Source organism: Callospermophilus lateralis, chromosome 4 (genome assembly GCF_048772815.1).
Source record: "Callospermophilus lateralis isolate mCalLat2 chromosome 4, mCalLat2.hap1, whole genome shotgun sequence".
NCBI lineage: Eukaryota > Metazoa > Chordata > Mammalia > Rodentia > Sciuridae > Callospermophilus > Callospermophilus lateralis.
In genome coordinates this window covers 71,399,424-71,420,328 of record NC_135308.1, presented here as the reverse complement: position 1 = coordinate 71,420,328, position 20,905 = coordinate 71,399,424, and the positions used below count along the sequence as shown (strand labels likewise).

General features: G+C 47.2%; 2 protein-coding genes across 2 annotated transcripts; both read right to left on the bottom strand.

The window, feature by feature from the left end:
- Positions 1-1,629: 1,629 nt before the first annotated feature.
- On the bottom strand, positions 1,630-8,912 carry Eno2 (enolase 2). The gene is made up of 11 exons (XM_076852603.1): positions 8,828-8,912; positions 8,183-8,278; positions 7,974-8,032; positions 7,604-7,673; positions 7,038-7,171; positions 6,615-6,837; positions 5,100-5,297; positions 3,915-4,116; positions 3,532-3,640; positions 3,053-3,111; positions 1,630-2,315 (listed from the first exon to the last, which is right to left on the bottom strand). The coding sequence occupies exons 1-11, from the start codon at positions 8,910-8,912 to the stop codon at positions 2,246-2,248; spliced, it is 1,305 nt and encodes a 434-aa protein (XP_076708718.1). The 3' UTR covers positions 1,630-2,245.
- A 2,486-nt stretch (positions 8,913-11,398) lies between these two features.
- On the bottom strand, positions 11,399-19,350 carry Lrrc23 (leucine rich repeat containing 23). The gene is made up of 6 exons (XM_076852605.1): positions 19,213-19,350; positions 19,027-19,136; positions 18,162-18,415; positions 16,602-16,732; positions 14,478-14,614; positions 11,399-11,672 (listed from the first exon to the last, which is right to left on the bottom strand). Exons 1-6 carry the CDS (start codon positions 19,348-19,350, stop codon positions 11,399-11,401), a joined length of 1,044 nt encoding a protein of 347 aa, XP_076708720.1.
- Between the last annotated feature and the right edge of the window lie 1,555 nt (positions 19,351-20,905).

The window sequence follows — 20,905 nt, the reverse complement described above, 5'->3', positions numbered from 1 at the left end:
ATGAGATGCCCATATTGAAATTAAGAGGCACAGGCGAGACCAGGGCAAGAAGCTTTGTTTTGTTTTGGGTACTGGGGATGGAACCCAGGGCCACTCTACACTGAGCTACATCTTCAGACTGTTTTTCATTTTTGTTTTGGTTTGGTTTGGTACTAGAGATCCAACCCAGGGACATTTTACCACTGAGCTACATCTCCAGTCCTTTTTACTTTGAGACAGGGTCTCCCTAAATTGCTGAGGGTCTTCCTAAATTGCTAAGACTGGCCTCAGACTTGGAGTCTTCCTGCCTCGGCCTCACAGAGTCGCTGGAATTATAGGTGTGTGACATCATGCCCATGCATAAGAAGCTGTTTGAACTGAATACAGGAATGAGGACAAAGGGACCTGGGCCCTGCTCATACACAACCAGAATCCTCTTTTAGCCTCAAGATGGGCAGAATGGCAGAGGGAGCCTGGGACCAGAACTTAAGAGAGTAGGAGCAGACTGGGAGGCCCGCAAAGGGTACAACCTTGAAATCGCTCCCCACTCCACCTCAGTTGTGTCCAGTAGTGTCCTATAGAACCTTGACTCCCTCTAGTGGCAGTAGCTTTGTGTGTAGACCCTGCCTGAAGGGATGGATGTGCCTGCCCTAGCTCCAAGGTATTGGGAGGGGATTTGTTCCCCAAGATGGTCCTTAAGTTGAGCAGCTCAATGCTGAGGCTCCATAAGAGCGGGAAGAGTTATAGAGGGCCTCTAGTCACAAATTGACACCCACCTTACAGTCCAACAGCCAAAGAGTATGTTGATTACTTTGAGTTTACTAGAGGGAGGACTATTTCCTTGGGCCTGCCTCTGCACCCCTGCTACTATTTTTCCCTCCCCAGGCCCCCATTTCGGGGACTGATGGCCATGAAGTCCTGTTCATTTCAGAATCAGCCAGGATTTGGGGGAGAGACCCAGTATGGGAGCTGCTCCAGTCTACAGCTTTATCTTTTCTTTGGACAAGGACCCTTAGGGAATTTTTAGACTGCTTTCCCGCCCAAACACACACATAAACATACACGGAATTTTTAGACTGCTTTCCCGCCCAAACACACACATAAACATACACGCAACTTTTGATACTTCCAATGACTCCTGGACTCCAGGTTAAGAACCCCTAATTCTGAGTCCTGAGGCCAGGCCTGCTGCTAAGAAGGCAGATACAACAACATGAACCCAACCCAGCCAGGTTGGGGTAGGCAGTGCCATCACTTTAGCCAAAATTATTCAGTTGGTCTTCCTCTTTGTGCCCTTCCTAGCTATGCTATCCAGTGTCACCAACTTCCAAGTCTTCCATCTTCTCTTCACTCACATGGAACTGAGTAAGAGTCCTCAGACACAAAAATGCAGTGTGATTCAGACTTTAATGATGGTGCTCATTTCAAGCCACAGAGGTAGTGGCAAGTGTGGAACAGCACAAGGAAGTGAGACGGCACTCTGGTGCAGCTGGAGGAAGAACAGGGAACCTAGGGCTGGAGAGAGATTTTTAGGGGAAGAGTCCCCCCAGGCACAAAGCCCCACTCTGGACCAACCCAGGCTTCAATCAGTAAACACAACATAACTGATATTAAGGCCCTTTTCTGTTACCTTCCCATTCTAGCATGACCTCCCACCCCAGATCATTATCAGATCTATAGCCACATGAAATACAGGTGCATAGTTCTGTGAAGTCAGGCCAGATTTAGGCCTGAGAGTTTCAAGGAAATTATTAATAGGTGAATTAAAAATAAATAAATGAATAAATAAATACACTAAGCTTTAGCTGGGCATGGCCACACACCCAGCACTCCCTACTGCTCAGCACTATGCCAGTTCATGGCTCATATGCAACATGGAAAAAACACAGAACAGAGCAAAGCATAAGTGACACGTGGCCCCCCTCTAAACACCTCAACACACCAACCCTGAAGTTTCTGTCACAGACACTAATCATTCTTTCATGGACCCCCTTAAAGTCCTCATTCTCATTTCCAGTTTCTGAGGGAAAAGAATAGAAAGGAAGAGTGGAAAGTATGGTACTCCAAAGAATGAAGCCCATAGGAGGGAGAACAGAAACAGCAAAGGAGCAGGGAAGCTGACGGGCATCTGGAGCAGGCTAATCAGGGGACTTCTGAGTGCCCTGGGGCTCAGGGTATCAGGGTGAACTATCACAGGTCAGGACAGCAAGAAGGAGGTTCCAGGAGGATGGGACAGAGGGTCCAAGTCTCCAGGCAAGTAAAGGGATCACAGCACACTTGGATTACGGAAATTGTGTCCAGCGAAGCGAGCTTCGTCCCCCAGCTCTTCTTCAATTCTGAAATGAGCCAGAAAGGAAATGGTCAGGGAAGCAGGAGGGACCTGCATGTCTTTCCAGGAGTTCCCTCTAGCCTCTACCTTCCTTCATTCCACCTGTTTTTGAGGCCTGTCCCACAGCCAGCATTTCCTGGCTTTCCCATGGGACTTCAGTGGCCTACCAATCAGGCCATCTGTAAACCAATCCAGCAAAGACAAATATTTGCTATACATCTGCTGTCATGGGTTTTGTCTTGTTTAGTTTGGTTTGGTTTTTAGGACTGGGGATTGAACCAGGGGGTTCTACCATGAGCTACATCCACAACTTTTTTGTTTGTTTTGGTACTAGGGATTGAGTCCAGCACTTAACCACTGAGCCACATCCCCTTTTTATATTTTGTTTAGAGACAGAGTCTCACTAAGTTGCTTAGGGCTTCCCTAAGTTGCCTGAGGCTGGGTATGAACTTGGGATCCTCTTGCCTTAGCCTCCCAATTTGCCGGGATTACAGGCATGTGCCAGTGGACCTGGCCATCCCCAAACTTTTTTATATTTTATTTTGAGACCAGGATCTCACTAAGTTGTTAAAGCTGTCCCTGAACTTGAGATCTTTCTGCTTCAGCCTTCTGAGTCTCCAAGATTACAGAAATATGCCACCATATCCAACTGGACTTCTACTGTTAATTCAGGTCTAAGATGCTGGGCAATCGTGGTTTTTAACTCTCTGTGACCTTGGGCTCCCTTTCCCTGGAGACCCTCACCTCATGAGCTGGTTGTACTTAGCCAGACGCTCAGATCGGCATGGGGCACCAGTCTTGATCTGAAACATTCCAAAAGATATGCAGATTAGCTCAGCAGCTACCCCTTCACTGTAAAAAGAAACCTCTTATGCATACTAGGTAAGTACTCCACAACGGAGCTATACCCCATCCCTGAAACTACTTTTGTGGGGTAGGAGGGCACCAGGGATTGAACTCAGGGGCTCTCAACCACTGAGCTATATTCCCAGCCCTATTTTGTATTTCATTTACAGACAGGATCTCACTGAGTTGCTTAGCACCTCCCAGTTGCTGAGGCTAGCTTTGAACTTGTGATCCTCCTGCCTCAGCCTCCTAAGCCACGAAACCTCTACTCTTGAAACTTCCCTGACACCCTCAAACACCTGGAGAGACACACCTGAGCCTATAACCCATCAATCCCACAAAGATCTCCCTCCAACCTACAGGCTGTCCCCACTCACCTGGCCTGTGCACAGCCCCACCACCAGGTCAGCAATGAATGTGTCCTCAGTCTCTCCTGAGCGATGACTCACCATGACCCCCCAGCCATTCTCCTGGGCCAGCTTGCACCTGTGTCCACATATCAACACTGATCCCCAGCCGAGCCCCACACAATGGTCATTCTCTCCCACTCCCAACCTTAGTCTATGTCAAGAAGCACCTGGAGGAAAGTGTCTGGGAAAGGAGCAGAGAGAATCTGGGGTGAAGAGAGCAGAGTTGAGAGAATTTGTGAAGGGGACTCTAAGTTCCCTGCTCTTTTCAGCAGCCCTGGGCAGGATCAGACCAGGAGCATTTGGGACCCTATAAAAACACGGGTCAAGTAGAAGGGCCAGTAGGCACTCACGCTTGGATGGCTTCAGTGACTGAGCCGATCTGGTTGACCTTCAGCAGCAGACAGTTGCAGGCCTTTTCTTCTACCGCCCGCTCAATACGCTTTGGGTTGGTCACTGTCAGGTCATCACCCACAATCTGGATCCCTACATTGGCTGTGAACTTGGACCAGGCTGCCCAATCATCCTGGTCAAATGGATCCTCAATGGAGACCACTGCAGAAGGAGTAATGAGGGGACTGTTGATCTTCCCCTGGTCTCTGCTTCAGGTAGGGAGACCCCACTTTGATCCCCTGAAATGTACAGGTTCCCCTGGCTAACTAAGCCTGCTCATCTTTCTCCCCTACCCCTCACTAAAACAAGCCTGTCCTGATTCCTATCCTGATTTTTATTTCATAAAACCTTCCCACAACCTCCCATTGTATTTTCCCATTCTCACTGCCAAGAAGCCCTTTGTCATTACTCATCTAAATTTTCCTTCTTCAATTGATGTCTACTTTCTCTTACTCTGTCTCAGGAAGATGGAGTCCACCTGCCCTTCACCCTAGGACAAAAGCCCTTGGAAGACTAGGAGAGGATAATTCAGTCCCTCCTCAGCCTCTTCTCCATTCAGACATCAGTCCTGGCTCCATTAAGCATCCAGTTTCATCAATCAAACAGACTGAAAGGTGCTAGTTCCCTGCTAGGTCATTCACTCTCTCATCATCCTTGTTTCCTTCCAGAATCCGCCCCATGATCCTAGTAGCTTTTTTTTTTATACTGGGGATTGAACCCAGGGGTGCTTAACCATTGAGCCACATCCCCAGCCCATTTTATATTTTATTGTGAGACAGGGTCTCACTAAGTTGCTTAGGATGTTACTAAATTTCTTAGGCTGTCCTTGATCTTAAAATCCTTCTACCTCAGCCTCCCAAGTTGCTGGGATTAACTGGCATGCACCACTGTGCCAGCTTCCTAGTAGCTTTTAGAGCCCACAACTTTAATCAGGATCCAAAGTAGATGGAACAGACTCATCACAGGTACCTGCACATTAGCACAACAAAGCCAGTCTGCCAAGACTCCCTTACTCTGTCCTTAATTCTCAAGTTCCTCTACCTGGCACCTGAGTTGGAACCATTAAGTCCAGAGTTGCCCTTACATATTCCTGTCTGGCCCCTGCTCCTCCCCCTGCCCTCTCTCCCACACCCTTTTTTTCTCACCAGGATAGTCCCTGACAAAGTCTTGGTAGAGTGCCCCCAGCTGGTCCCCAGTGATGTATCTGGAAGGATCAGCTGGAGACTTGAAGTCCAAGTCATATTTGCCATCTCTATAAAACTCTGAGGCAGCAACATCCATGCCAATGACAATCTTTTCTGTGTAGCCAGCCTTGTCGATGGCTTCCTTCACCAGCTCCAAGGCTAGAGATGGAATACAATGAGATTATATGCAGGAGGGAGGGAAGAGGGAGAGAAAAATTCTAAGCAGAAGTAAAGGACTGTTGCTGGGGAGGTGTGGCTAAGGTGGTTATGTAGATTATCTCTAGGTCTAGAAGAAGTCATCTTCTAGGACAGAGAAATGGCATTATTATGAATATTTGTTCTAAATGGCATTATTATGAATAGTTGATCTTTTTTAAAAATATTTTTTAGTGGTCAATGGATCTTTATTTTGTTTATTTATGTGCAGTGCTGAGAATCAAACCCAGTGCCTCACTCATGCTAGGCAAGCGCTCTACCACTGAGCTACAACCCCAGCCCCAAATAGTTGTTCTGTATTGATATCACATCACCTAAGTACTTTATAGATATGATCTCATTTTTTTATATTTATTTTTTAGTTGCAGTTGGACACAATATCTTTATTTTGTTTATTCATTTTTATGTGGTGCCAAGGATCGAACCCAGGGCCTCGCACGTGCTAGGTAAGAGATCTACCACTAAGCCACAATCCCAACCCCTAGATATGATCTCATTTAATCCTCACAATGATGTTATGAGGTATAAAGTGTTATTATTTCCTCACAATGATGTTATGAGGTATAAAGTGTTATTATTTTATAGATAAGGAAAAGGAAGCACAGAGAAGTTAAGAAAGAAAGATCACTACTGTATAACTTTTCAAGTCAAGGTTCAAATAAATTCAGGCAATTTGGTCCCAGAAACTAAACTCTTCTTTCTCTTTACTTTTGTTTTTCTATTTTGCAGTGCTGAAGATGAAACCTAGGTCTCCAGTAAAATTTGATGAATGTTCTACCACCTACACCTTCAGCCAGAAATTAACTCTTAATCACTACCTATAACTGAACCACAATACAGTGTCTCTCAGAGCACAGAAAGATTTAGGGATTCTAGAGGCCTAAAATGCTGGGGTAAGGATGGGCTAGATTTGGAATGGGCTCTCTGGAATATCATATCTCATCAAACTGAGACTCCTATGATGTTAAAGAATGAGACGGACCCAAGATTACCTAGATCATCTCCCATTGTTCTCAGTGCTGTGAGAACTTACAGATACTAACAGACCTGGCTAAGCAGGTAAAAGACTGTTCTGTGTCTGCATGTGAACTTGGCAGACCCCCAGGAACCCACCCCAAGGGTTGGTACCTCTTGAGGTTTATAGGAGTTTCAAGGACCCTTCACCCACATTCCTCAGAATTCCTAAAGTGGGGGCCCGTCTATCCTGATGTCCTAGGATAGAATGAGCCTTTAAGCTGGAAGTGGAGCTTCTGACCTCACCTTCACTGTTTTCCAGGATATTGGGGGCAAAACCACCTTCATCACCCACATTTGTGGCATCCTTGCCATACTTGTCCTTGATGACCCCCTTAAGGGTATGGTAGACTTCTGCCCCAAGGCGCATGGCATCCCGAAAGCTCTCAGCACCCACTGGGAGGATCATGAACTCCTGCATGGCCAGCTTGTTTCCAGCATGAGAGCCACCATTGATCACATTGAAGGCCTAGGGAGCCACAGAAGATAGTCAAACAGCCCTTCCCCGCTGCCCCTGGGAATAATACCCAAGAACCCCAACTGTACCCATCACCAGACTGAGTCTCATGTTCCCATCCCTTCTCATTAGCTTCTCCATTGTTTCTCATGAGGTTTCCCGCTCCCTCCCTTCCACCCCTGAGAAAGGCGCAGGCAAAGTTCAGTGCTCACCGGCACAGGCAGGATGAGGTCTGAGTTCCCAGCCAGTTGAGCAATATGACGATATAGGGGCAATTCCCTCTCAGCTGCCCCTGCCTTACAAATGGCCAAGGACACACCCAGGATGGCATTGGCCCCAAACTTGGCTGGAAGATTAAAGAAGAAGGCACTGAGCAAAAATGTTCCTTTTTCTTCTAGCACCGGACTTACCTATATTCCCCAAAAAGAGCCAGGAAAAGAGACCCCCTCTCCTCTCCCCACCCCAGTGACATCCCATCCATTCTCTTCTGCAAAAGACAGGGCAGAGGGAGGAAGTGGAAAGGAGGGTGATAGAAAGGGCAGAAAGCCACACCCCTTTTAAACTCCCCCGGACTATCTAGGCCAACTCCCTCCACTTTATGCTACAAAGAAATTCTTCTTCTGTCTAATGTTACTCCTTCCCACTGCAATGGCTTTGGGAAAAAGATGGAAGAAGTCCTCTGATGGTCTCTGAAGAAGCCCCTAAGCAGAGACTCCTTTAGTTCCTATGTGTACTACTATTCCACCATTATGCCCACTTTCTCCCAGCCCCTACTTACATTTATTCTCAGTCCCATCCAACTCCAGCATCAGGTTGTCCAGTTTCTCTTGCTCCACCACAGAGAGACCCTGTGGGCACAGCCCCCATTACACATGGCCAGGATAGAGGCTGGGCCCTAGGGTAGAGGGTCCTCCCATTCACCCAGGCTCTCATCTGGCTAGCATCCAACCAGGTCTCTGTGACAGCAGCCTGCTAGCATTATGGGATAGAACTCCCATAGAAGCAGGGGACAATAAGAACCCTTTCCCACCCTTCCCCTTGTAACCATGATTCCTAAAAAGTGGGTCTTTCCCTCCCCATCCTCCTCCCCATCCAGGATTCCTTCCAGGATACTGGTCCTGCCATCCCTAGCAAACAGCGGGCCTCACTGAGCTGATGAGAGCTGGTGCAATGGTGGTGTTGATGTGATCCACTGCCTTCAGGACACCTAGGAAGAGGAAGAGAGGCTAGACTGGGTCAGAGTCAGGCCCTAGAAAATAGAGGAGGGGAAGGCAAGCTAGGAAAGAGTTGGCGAGGGTGTGAGGTAAGGGTATAAGGCTGAGGAGTGGCAGAGCCTATAAAAGAGAAAGGGCCTCACCTTTGCCTAAGTAACGCTGTTTGTCCCCATCCCTCAACTCCAGAGCCTCATAGATGCCAGTGGAGGCTCCACTGGGGACTGCAGCCCGGAAAAGACCTAGAGAAGACACAGAATGAGGAGGGAGGGAGAAAGACACTATAGGGACAGGGATTCCTTCAGCCTTCAGTCCTGATCTTAAAATTCTGCTTGCTACATCCAGTCCTCTTCCCATACTGCTCCCTAACACTACACACACCCACCCACCCACACACAGCCAGCTGCACAAATAGTGGCTCCTCATCCACCCAACAGAGGCCCACAGGCACAAGTGGAAGCCACAGAAATGAAGCTATGCCAGGAAGCACACCACACACACACACACACACACACACACCCACCTTCACCCGCATTCCTCAGAATTCCTAAAGTGGGGGCCCTTCTATCCTGATGTCCTAGGATAGAATGAGCCTTTAAGCTGGAAGTGGGGCTGCATACAAGTAGATATGTAGAGGCAGGGCATGTCGCACAGTAAACTAGAACACAGACCTGGCTCTCCTAGACAAGGAGGTTCAACCCCACAATCCAGCTTGGGAGCCTGGCTCAGGAACCCATTCCTTCAGGGTATTAGGGAAGGCCTCCCAACCAGGACCAGACCTAGTACATTACCTTTGGCAGTATGCAGATCCACTTCCACAGTGGGATTCCCACGGGAGTCCAGGATCTCCCGAGCCCAGATCTTCTCTATGGACATGATGGCTGGGATCTCCTAGGATGAAAGGGAAGAAAGGAGAAGATAGGAGGCTTAGAGGGGTGGAGCCTCATATCAGTGGGCGGGGCCATAAGCTGGGAGGGATGAGAAAGAGGTTACTGCAGTGGGTGGGGGGTGGGGAGGAGCTGGCTGCAGTCAGAGGCTATAGAAGAGGTACCCCCCTCCCGCCATAGAGAGAGGAGAAGGTCAATGCAGTGAGGAAGGGGAGGTCACTGCAGACGGAGGCGGGGTGCGATCAAAAAAGAAGATGGGATAACTCCGCAGTGAATGGAGGAGGGACAAGACAGTGGTTCCCTCGCCCCTCAGCAGCTTCTCTGGCCGGTGGGATTCCCCCAGCTGTCCCCAGAGCAGAATGGCTGCCAGGCTGGCATTTTTCCTCAGAGGAAGGAAGGTGGGTTGTCTGCGCAACCTCTCCTGAAAGAGTCCGCATCCTATCCATACTTAACACTCCAGGGTCCCAACCTCTCTCCCATACGTGAGTCCCTCTTCCTGAGAAACGTGCAGTAGAGGAAGGGGGTGGGGGGTGGGGCTCCAGTCCCTGGGGGTTGCAGCTGAGTGGGAAAGCATGAGACCAGATGGGGTAGTGGAGGCTAGGCCCACTCTCTCCCCATTCCCCAAATTCCCCACTCCTTCCATAGAGCTGAGAAAAGGAAATGTAAAAGGAGAGGGGCTACGTGGGAAGGAGTGGGAGAGAGGGCAGTCTAGAGGAAGTCTAGGGGAGCTGAGGAAGGGTAAGAGAAGACATTTCCCCAACCGCAAAGCAAAAAAAGACGTGTCAGAATAAAATGCACAAAGCGGAGACGCCGAACTTAAGAAACAAATCGGCTGGACACGAGGCGCGGGGAAAGAGGCAGGCAAGGGTGAAGAAACGCGCAGTTAGAAGCAGGTGCAGAGAGGCTAGTTCCTAAACGAGGGGGCGAAAACCTGAAAGCCAGAGAGGAGAGGTCGGCGAAGGCGGGGGATGGAAGGCGCCAGGGAGCGCGGGTGAAGAGCAGGTGCGCAGCGCCACCGGCAGAGATGCACGAAGGACGAGGGAGGAGGAAGGGAACACCGACAGGGAAAGGGAGCCAGAGGGGCGCCGGCCCGACCAAGGCTTCACCTCGGAGCTGCAGACTCAGCTGGTGGCGATGGCAGTGGCGGTGGCGAAGGCGCAAAGAGAGCGGGAGTGGCAGCAGCAGAGGCGGCTGCGGCTCCCCAGCGAGGGCGGGGGGCGGGCGCGGGGGGGAGGCGCCTATAGGGCCGGGCCGGTGCATGTGACCCGGAGCCCCCGATGAGTCAGGAGCTGCCGGCGAAGGCGCACGTACCAGCGCGGGTGGGGGATCGGTGGGGGTGGGGAGGTGAGAGAAGCAAACTGGGAGAGGCAGGGAAGACCCGCGACCTGCCCTGCTACCGACCGAGCACACGGGCGCTCACCAATGCTCCGATCCATTCTAAGGGTACAAGCGCGGTCTCACACCATAACCCAGCGGGTACTGAGTCCCACACTGACAGAGAAGCCCATGGCAGACTCAGTATCTCATAAATCAAGTTAGACACGAGAGTATCAAAATGTCTATTTATTTGAAAATCAACGGAAGTGTCCCTAACACCCCTGCCTGCCTCCGCAGCACTTTTCTCCAGCCAACCCTCCAAGCATAAGCATCCCCTGCTGCTTACCCAGACCTGCGTGAGAGCTGCCCCCTGCCTAGGCTCCAGAGGGAGCTCAGGCCCACTAGAACACCTCACACTGCACCCAACAGTGCCCAGGTGACCATCACTGAGCCTGGATTTCAGGCTGTGATGAATTCCCAGTTCTGGAGCAAAAGGAAGCATCCTATCTTCCATGACAGTAGTATGAATGTAGTGGCCTGGGACTGGAGTGTTATCAGGTCTTGGGGCTGAGGTCATTGGTCTCCTGGAGGAAGAGAACAGAAGTAAAGTGTCCATCCCCACCTGAAGTGCCAGCTGCCTCACACTTCCCTGGGCTCCTCTCAATCTCTTTCTGCCTCACCCTGCCCTCTTTTCTTCTCCTCACTCCTGTGTCCTGTTATTTTTAGCTTTAGAGTTTTAGTGCAGGATCTTCCTCTCCTGCCTTCTCTCTCAGGCCCTGCTGCATTCCTCATATTCTACCTACCACTCCCCATACCACTCCATGCCCCCAGGTCTGTCCTTTCCTATGATCTTCACTCTATGTTAGTGTTGGCTGCTAACCAAGTCCTCTGCCTGCCACCCACAGTTCTTCTCACCTATTCTTCTGACCTCTTGATGTATCTCCTAGGCTTTTTATCAGCTCTCCCAGGCCCTCTGGTCCTTTCTCCTCACCTTTCTCCCCTAACTCTGGTCTCTTTGAGGGTCTTCCTTGCCTTAGCCCTTCCTTACCCACTGCCTTTTGCAGCACCTTCTCTTCCCCTCTCTGCCCAGCCCTTGGCATCTTCTTGCTGCCTCCCTGCCAGCATCCTTACTATCCTTGGAGGGTAGAAGAACCACTGCTAGACCAATGGCTGGTCCAGTTCCAAGTCATGCTCAGGCTCAGCTTCCTGCTCCTGTTCCTCCTTGATCCTCTGACGGATCTCATCAGCCTCAATCCGCTCTTCCTCCTCATAGAAATCCTTGTCCAGACGCTCTAGGTGTGCCATCTGTACCAGGGCCTCCTGACGGTAATCAGTCTCATCTGTAATTGGGTTCTCCAGCAACACCAGGGCTCGAAGCTTGGGCAGGTCCCGAAGCTTTGCCAGCTCTCCCAGGTCACTCACCATGTTGCCCCTGCAGGTGTGGTCAAGAGAGTTCATCCAGGAATAAGGGACTTTGGTTCCTTGCTGCTAGGAATGGGACCTCTGGAGGGAACTTCCCACCAGGCCTATTTTTCTTGAAACAGACTGTGAGGACAGGCCTGCTAAATGCTGCCAGATTTGCTGCAGAGATGCTGTCCAGTCCCACTCCTGTCCCGCTTCTGCCCTTCCATGAATCTCTAAGTGCCATACTCTACTCTGTGATGTCTCATCTTTATACTTTTGGAGGAGCAAAGCTAGGTCACACCCTGTCCTGTAGTTAGGGAGGAGTGGGCAAATGTTCATATATTAACAGAACAGACTTTTTCTGTGTCAATCACACATCAAGATAGAAGGTAGGACCAAGTTCAGTAGAGAAGGAATAGGAGGGCTGGGGATGTACCTCATTGAAGGAGTGTTTGCCTAACATGCTTGAAGTCCTGGATTTGATCCCCAGCAGTACACACACACACAAAAAGTATTAACTGTGAAGGGATGGAAAGTAGGTGCTGTGTTGATGCTCCCCACAAGAAGGAGCCTAGAGCTAGGGGTGGGCCAGGCCTCCCAGTCTGAAGAACAAGTTTGGTTTCCTAATGTGCCTCACTGCGGGATACTCATTTCAGCGGGATCTTTCTTCTCTCCTCTTTTCTTTTTTTCTTCGTACTGGGGATTGAATCCAGAGTACTTTACCACTGAGCTACATCCCCCCCAACCACTTTTATTCTTTTTTATTTTAAATTTTTTTAGATACAGATGGACACAACACAATGCCTTTATTTATATGTGGTGCTGAGGGATCAGCCCCACATAAAAATAAAGGATCAAACTCAGGTCCCACCCGTGCTAGGCGTGTGCTCTACCCGCTGAGTCACAATCCCAGCCCCCACATTTATTCTTTATTTTGAGACAGAGTCTCCCTAACTGCTTAGGGCCTCCCTAAGTTGCTGAGGCTGGCTTCCAATTTGCAATCCTCCTGCCTCAGCTTCCCAAGTGTGGGCCACTGCACCTAGCTGTTTCAGCCTGATCTAAGTGAATGTGCTAGGCCTCCTGCAGTGTTTCTCACTTGGATGGGTTGGAAGATGCCAGGGAGCAGAGCAGGTGCATTTTGTATTGAATATTCTGTTTAGCATCTCTGCCTCAAAGGACCTTCCAGTGGTTTAGACAACATGTGCACCCCTTCCTCCACTTACCTCCAAACATACCCGATTAATAGTCACTAAGGAAGGGCCTATTATCCCTGTCTAGCCCATTAATAGGAAAACTCACATACACAAATGCACTCTAGCAGATCTATGTGGCAGAACTAATTAATAAAAGATTGCTCCAGGGGTCAAAGGCAGGAATTGGGGTTTCAAGGCGCAACCACCTCTTCCTATTTGGATATTCTCTTTTTCTTGATTTCTTCTTTTTTTATATTTATTTTTTAGTTATAGGTAGGTACAATATCTTTATTATTTTATCTTTATGAGGGCACACTTGCTAGGCGAGCCCTCTACCACTGAGCCCAACTCCAGCTCTTGATTTCTTCTTATTGCCCAAAGATAGAGACAATTTCCTTACATCACTGCTTAAAGAAACACACATAAAATCCTCCAGGGGTTGAAAATATCTCTGAGTGGTAGAGTATGCTTAGCATGTGTGAGTTCCTGGGCCTGATCCCCAGCACCGCTCCCTCCCCCCACCCCAAAAAAAAAAAAAAAAAGAAAGAAGAAAGAAGCAAATGGTAGGAAAGGAAGAAATAAAAAATATTTCATTAGATAAGAGTTGGTAAAAGAAAATCTCTAGACCCCAGCACCTTTCTACCTGGAGATTTTCTTTTCTTCTTCTTCTTTTTTTTTTTTTAAAGAGAGAGAGGTAGAGAGAGAATTTTAATATTTATTTTTTGGGCTGGGGATGTGGCTCAAGTGGTAGCGCACTCGTCTGACATGTGTGCGGCCCGGGTTGGATCCTCAGCACCAAATACAGACAAAGATGTTGTGTCCGCCAAATACTAAAGAATAAATATTAAAATTCTCTCTCTCTCTCTCACTCTTTCTTTTAAAAAAAAAAATATTTATTTTTTGGTTATCAGCGGGCACAACATCTTTGTGTGTATGTGGTGCTGAGGATCCAACCCGGGCCGCACGCATTCCAGGCGAGCGTGCTACCACTTGAGCCACATCCCAAGCCCATGGAGATTTTCTTTGAAATACTCCTCCCTCAAATTTGAACATATCTTGTGTTTAATATCAGTAAGGAAGCCATCCCTTACAGGTGGGCCAAGGCGAAGAGAGGCAGGAAATGGGGCCTAGGACATAGAGAAAGGAAGTGGGAATTCCTATAGGATAAGGCCAGGCGGTTGGGGGTATGGCTTAGTTGGTAGAGTGCTTGCCTGACATGCACAAGGTCTGGGTTCAATCTCCAGCACCACTAATAATAATAATAATAATAATAATAATAATAATAATAATACTGCTGCTGCCAGGAAAAGAGCTGGAGACAGATTGTGAGCCCCTGAAAATCAGAGACTATCTCTGATTCCTTTATATGTTCCCAAAACACAACACAATACAAGGCCTGGCAATAGTATATTCTTATTAATTTTCTATTTAATTAATTAAGGATTCAGGGGTTACCAGTTATAAATGGTCTTAGTGTTGGAATTAGAACCAAATGCAGAACTAAGTAAGAAAAGCAGGGGTGATGATCCAGAAGGATGAGGTGAGGACCTAGCTATGTGCTAGAAGGAGCCAGGGAAGAACACAGGCTCAAAATCCAGGTCAATAGCAACATAAGGGGAAGCTTGGGAGGAGGCACATACCTCAGGTTGAGATACTGCAGTGATTTCATTTCCATTGAGAACCCATTCAGAGTTTCAATTTGATTGTCTCGGAGATGCAAGGTAGTGAGATTGCTTAGGTTCTCCAAGCCTTCAACCTTCTTCAGCAAGTTCTGGGCCTAGACAGCAGGATACAGTAAATGGATTAAGAAGAGAACAGGGATAGAGAAGAAAAGGAAGTGAGAAAGAGATGAAGCAAAAGAGGAAATTCAAGTGGTGGGGGGCTGTGGAAGAGTAATGAGGATAAATGAGTAGAGGATAATATAGAGAGTGAAGAAGTCCAGGAAAGGGCTAAGGGTATAGCTCAGTGGTAGAATGCTTGCCTAACATGCAAGGCCCTTCTATGTCCTAGGCCCCATTTCCAGAACTGCAAAATGTTTTAAAAGATCCAGGCATGGAGGCTGGAATTGTGGCTCAGTGGTAGAGCGCTTGCCTAGCACATGCAAGGCCCTGAGTTCTATCCCCAGCACCACATAAAAATAAATAAATAAAATAAAGATATTGTGCCCAAAACAACTAAAAAAAAAAAAAAAAAAGAGCCAGTTATGGTGGTGCACACCTATAATCCCAGCAACTCAGGAAGCTGAGGCAGGAGGACTGAGTTCAAAACCAGCCTCAGTGAGATACTATGCAACTCAGTGAGACCCTGTCTCTAAATGAAATACAAAATAGGGCTATGGATGTGGCTCAGTGGTTGAGTGCCCCTGAGTCCAATCCCTGGTACCCCCAAAAAACAGTTTTAAAAGTATGCAGGAGCCAGGTGTGGTGGGCTCATGCCTGTAATCCCAGTAACTCAGGAGGCTAAGGCAGAAGGACTGAAAGTTCAAAGCCAGCCTCAGCAACTCAGTAAGGCACTAAGTAACTTAGTGAGACCCTGTCTCAAAATAAAAAATCAAAAGGGTTGGGGATGTGGCTAAGTGGATAATCACCCTGGGTTCAATCCCCACTACCTGGTGGGGGTGGGGAGAAGTAAGCCAGGCACAGTGGTGCACACCTGTAATCCCAGCAACTCAGAAGGCTGAGGCAGGAAGATCACAAATTTGAGGCCAGCCTCAGCAACCTAGTGAGAAAAATTTAAAAATAAAAAATAAATAGGGCAAAGGGCTGCGAATGTGCTCAGTTGGGTAGCACCCTGAGTTTAATCCGTGGTTAAAAAAAAAAAAAAGACCTTATCTCAAAATAATAAAAAGGGTTGGGGCTGGGTTGAGGTTCAGTGATAGAGTGCTTGGGTTCAATCCTCAGCACCACATAAAAATAAACAAATAAAGATATTGTGTCCATCTACAACTAAAAAATTTTTTTAAATAATAATAATAATAATAATGGTTAAGGATGTAGCTCAGTGGTAGTGCCTGGATTCATTCCAATCCCCAGTATAAAATCTTTTTTTTGGAAGTCTAGGAGAAGCTGCCATCCCAGAGAAAGGTCAGCTGTAATTGCCTACCAGACATCCCACCAAAGCTACCTCTAATTAAGGAGGAGGAGATGCTTTAACCCATTCTCAGGCCCAGGAGTCCTATTCTTCCACTGAGAAGTGGCTATTGCACCATCCTAGAATGAAGAATCTCAAATCTAAAAACCTAACCATTTAAGGGGACTCTTTAGACTGATATCTGTACTTCAGACATGGTACATTTTGCTGCTGCATTTTGCTGTATCAAAGCAAATTATTATTATCCACACATTGTGTATTGTTAGCCCTGCTTTGTAGGAAGCATCTTGCCAGCTTTAATTTTACATCTCCATAGTATGAATGAAGAGTGCTGTGTAATTCAGTCAAGGACGATCTGACAACTCAGAAAATGACAGTAAAGGCTCAAAAAATGACAGCGGTTATTTGCCGCTATATATTGGTTATATGTAACTTGTTTTGATCTTTACAGGGCCTCACAGCCAAGAATTTGTCTTGAGTTTCAGATGTGACTTTGGACTTGAACTTTTGGGCAATCTGTAACTGTTAAGATTATTTAGACTCTTGGATATGAATTAAATGTATTTTGAAAAAAAATATTATGATTGTAATTATGATGATGAAGTTAGTAGCAAAGCCTAAGGATCCTAGGATAGTACCCTCTTCCCATACCACCCTATGGTCCAATGAGCTACCAGGAAGAGGTTCTTCAGCTTAGGAAGGTTGATTCCCAGGGTGGATTCTAGCTGGTTTCCCCGAAGCTCCAGGGTGTGCAGACTGTTCAGCTTTTGGGGGTCAAGACTGGTCACCATGTGGATGTGGTTCCCTGGGAAAAAGGAAGGTGTCAAGAATTCAAAGGGCCACTCTGATTGTTCAGCAACAGACTCTGAATTTAGGGTGCTTATTAATTGTCCTCTCCCTTTAACACTGGGTGGAAAGTGAGAAGGGATAGCTTCAGACTAATGTCTCTGGAGCCCTGGGGCAGGTGGACCAGACAGACATGTCCACCCAAGCCTTGAGGATCAAATGAAGAGTGTCCAAGCAATCTACTTATCTACTCCCTCTCCTCAAGTTTTTGTTTAAATGTCATCTTCTCAATGATGCTTGTTCTAACCAAACTATTTAAAATTGCCCCATCCCCCTTTTCTGATCTTTTCCACTGCATTTATCTTTTATAAATTGAACCCACTGAGCTACACTACCAGCATTTTTTTTTTTTAATTTGGAAACAGGATCTTGCTAAGTTGCCCAGGCTGGACTCAAACTTGCAATCCACTTATCTCAGTCCCCTGAGTCACTGGAATTACAGGAATACATCACCATGCTCAGATAATTTTATTTTTTTATTGTTTATTGTCTGTCTCCCCCAACTAGAATGTACGCTACACAAGAATTGGAATATTTTTGGAGGGTACTAGGGATTTAACCCAGAGGTGCTTTATCACTGAGCTACATCCCTAGCCCTTTTCATTTTTTAATTTTAGATAGGGTCTCACTAAGTTACTTAAGGCCTTGCTAAATTGCTGAGGCTGGCTTTGAACCTGTGATCTCCTGCCTCAGCCTTGCAAATTGCTGGAATTATAGGGGTGAAATTTATGTTTTGTTCACTGTTATATCCCCAACACAAAGAATTGTCATGATGAATTATAATGAGTTTTTTTTTTTTTTTTTTTTGTACTGGGGATTGAACTCAGGGGCACTCAACCACTGAGCCACATCCCCAGCCCTTTTTGTATTTTATTTAGATACAGGGTCTCACTGAGTTGCTTAGCAGCCTTGCTTTTGCTAAGGCTGGCTTTGAACTCTCAAACCTCCTGTCTCAGTTTCCCAAACCACTGGGATTAAAGACACTGCATCAGTAATAGTGAGCTTCTTGATGTGTGTGTGTGTGTGTGTGTGTGTGTGTGTGTGTGTGAGTTTCTGTGTGTGTCTGTGTCTATGTTTCTGGTGCTGGGGATGAATCCAGGGCATCGTGCATGCTAAGCAAGTGCTCTTCCACTGAGCTACCCCTACTTCTGCAAATGCCTTAATGAATAAAAGAATGAATGAATGAAGAGTGCTGTGTAATTCAGTCAAGGACAATACTGCCCTTCTATCAGACCCAGACTAGGAAGGAAAGAATTGGCCCAGAAATGTAGCTCAGTGGTACAGTGCTTGTCTAGCATACTTTAGGCCGTGGGTTTAATCCTCAGTACCAAAAGAAAAAAAAAAAAAATGAAGGGAAGAATCTTGTATAGCCCATCCTAAGAACCCACCTTTGAGATCTAGGCTTCTTAGACGAGGATGAGAGATGCCCTCAGTATCAGTGATCTGGTTGTAGGCAAAACTAGCAATTTGCAGGTAGGGTAGTTCATTCAGTCGGGCAGTCCGAAGCTGATTGCTGTCAGCCTTAAGCCACAGCAGGTGAGTGAGGAAATTGAGTGGAGACAGGTCAGTCAGGTGGTTCTCAGAAATATCCACATAGCGCAGATGGATGTAGGAGTGCAGCAAGTTAATATCTGTCAGGTCCCTAGGAGATGGCAGAGGAAGGATTAGAAGTAAGAACACAGCTAGAGCAGACAGAGGTGCTAAAGCACAAGGCAATATGGAGATGGCTTATAATGGAGTGATTAGGTGACAGGAGTGGGAAGATAAGATAGAGGAGGTTTTTTTGTTTTTTGTTTTTCTTTTTTTCGGTGATGTCAGGGATCAAACACAAGTGTTCTACTTCTTAGCTACATAGCCAGCCCAGTACATGAGTCCTTAATGGAGGGCAGAGACTGTGTCTTTGAAGAGTTGAGATCTACACTCTGAAGGACAGGTGAGGAAGTCCAGCAACAACATCTCCAATATCCTGTCAGGCTACATTTCTCCAAGGAGAATTTTATTCCTTAGTTTTGTATCAATGGGGTCCAATCCAAGGCCTAGGGCCCATGTTAGGCAAGCACTCTGCCACTGAGCTATACCTCCCTCCCCTAGGAAGAATTAAGAGATACTAAAAAGTAAATTCCATCTTTCCCTCCCCATTAGTTCAGGATGAGAGAGATCCAAACTTTCAGTCCAAATACCCAGGAATGAGAGTGGGAAAGCAGATAGGGCCCTATAATGTCTTAGTCCTTGTCTGGTCCCTCATAAACACACCTGTCTTTAAGCTCAAGCTTAACATAAGCATGAGCCAGTCCATTGCCAGTCTTACACAGCAAAGAAAGCCCTTCCTTCATCATGTTCTCAGTGAGGGGGACCGGCATCCACTGCAGGAGGAAGTAAAGTGAGACATCCCTTTCCAGCTCACCCCAGCCCTAGGACCCTCCCCTTGTAGGTTCTCACTTCCTCGGAGAACTCTTCCCCCTCCTTCTTGTAGTCCTCCCACTCCTCTGTCTCCTTCTCATCTTCTTCTTTTTCCAGATCTTCCTGGTCTGGCTCTGACTCTGGCTCAAAGTCATCCAGATCATCCTCATCTGACATCGTTCTCCCCGCTGGAAGGTTCTGGAATCAGATCAAGCTCAGTCCTTGTCCTGAGAAAGAAAGACTCGGCTTCCACCAACCCTCAACTCCCTGGCCTCCATGGACATGTACCGGCCTATCACCCCTGCCCTTCCAACTGAACTTCTTCCCTCATCCTGTGAATATTTTGTTTTGACTTCCAACACCCATTTCATACATACCACCAAGGACTCCTCTCCTTTCAGAATGCCTTCCTGGACCCCCAGATTTTTCCTGCCCTTTGCAGTGGCTCCAACTCTCCAGCAGACCAGTTTCCCTGTTTCCTGGACTTCCCTCTCCCCACTTCTTCCACCTTCCCCTTCAATCAAGTCCTATTCAATCTTCCCTACCAATTTCTCCTCCTCCCCTCGGTTACCTTCACCTCCCCTCTTCCAACTCTAACCCCCCTGCATTGGTTACGAATAACTTTGCCTCTCAGTTTAGCCCCATTCCCCTGACTCTTCTGGAACATCAGCCTGACGTGCAGTCTTCAACCCTCCAAACTAATCCCCATTCGCAAAGGGGTGCTGACCCCGGTTCTGCTCAACTAGAAGCAGTTCTGGAGAGGGTCTTGAATCTGAGAAGGAAGGATTGTTTTGGAAGAGGCGCAGGGTGGTTAATAGGGTTGTGTACTGTTGTTATGGCAACGCAAGGCGGGCGGGGAGGGGGCACTTGGCTACTGCAATCCGCAACCGTTCAGCAGTGAAAAGCACAGACCAACTGAACTGCAAATCCGCTGGAGGGGGTGGATCAGTAGTTGCCTAGTTACGAAGCCACTTTCCCAGTCCCAGGAGCCCGGATGAAGCACAGAAAACGTCGTGTAGTTTATTGCCGGAGGTCGTAAAACAGTGGGAAGGGTTTAGAACAGTACAGAGAGGCGGGAGGGAGGAGGGGCTAGCCATTACGTCATCTAAGACCTTAAAGGGACTGGATTTTTTTTTTCTTTTTAGTTGTAGAGGGACACGATATCTTTTTTGATTTATTTATTTTTATTTTTATGTAGTGCTGAGGATCGAACCCAGTGCCTCTGCCAATGAGCCCCAGCCCTAGCCCCGGGACTGGATATCTTTGATGCAAAAGCACTGTGAATTCCGAAGAAACTCGTCCCTAAAAGCAAAAGGGACAGGGGCGGTATACAAGGAGAAGAAATACCAAGATAAATGGTCTAATTCCCCCAAAGGCTCGCCCATTAATTTTCAGGTAGACTTTTGGAAGGAACCTTGTCAAGGTGTGTTTGTTTTCTGGAGTTTGTTTAATCTGGTTTGGTTTGGTTTGGTTTGGTAGGGGATTGAAAGCAGGGGTGCTTTACCACGGAGTTACATCCCAGCCCTTTTCATTTTTTTATTTGGCGACAAGGTCTCACTAAATTGACAACTTGTGAAGTACACAAGTGCATAAGTAACTCAATATAATGAGAAAGAAAAGCGGGTAAAAAAATGAAAATATGTACTGAGAAAGATGTTATAATGATATATAATGATGTTATAATGATAATGATAGCCAATGATACTAAGTGTCGGTTGTTTCGTTGTTGTTT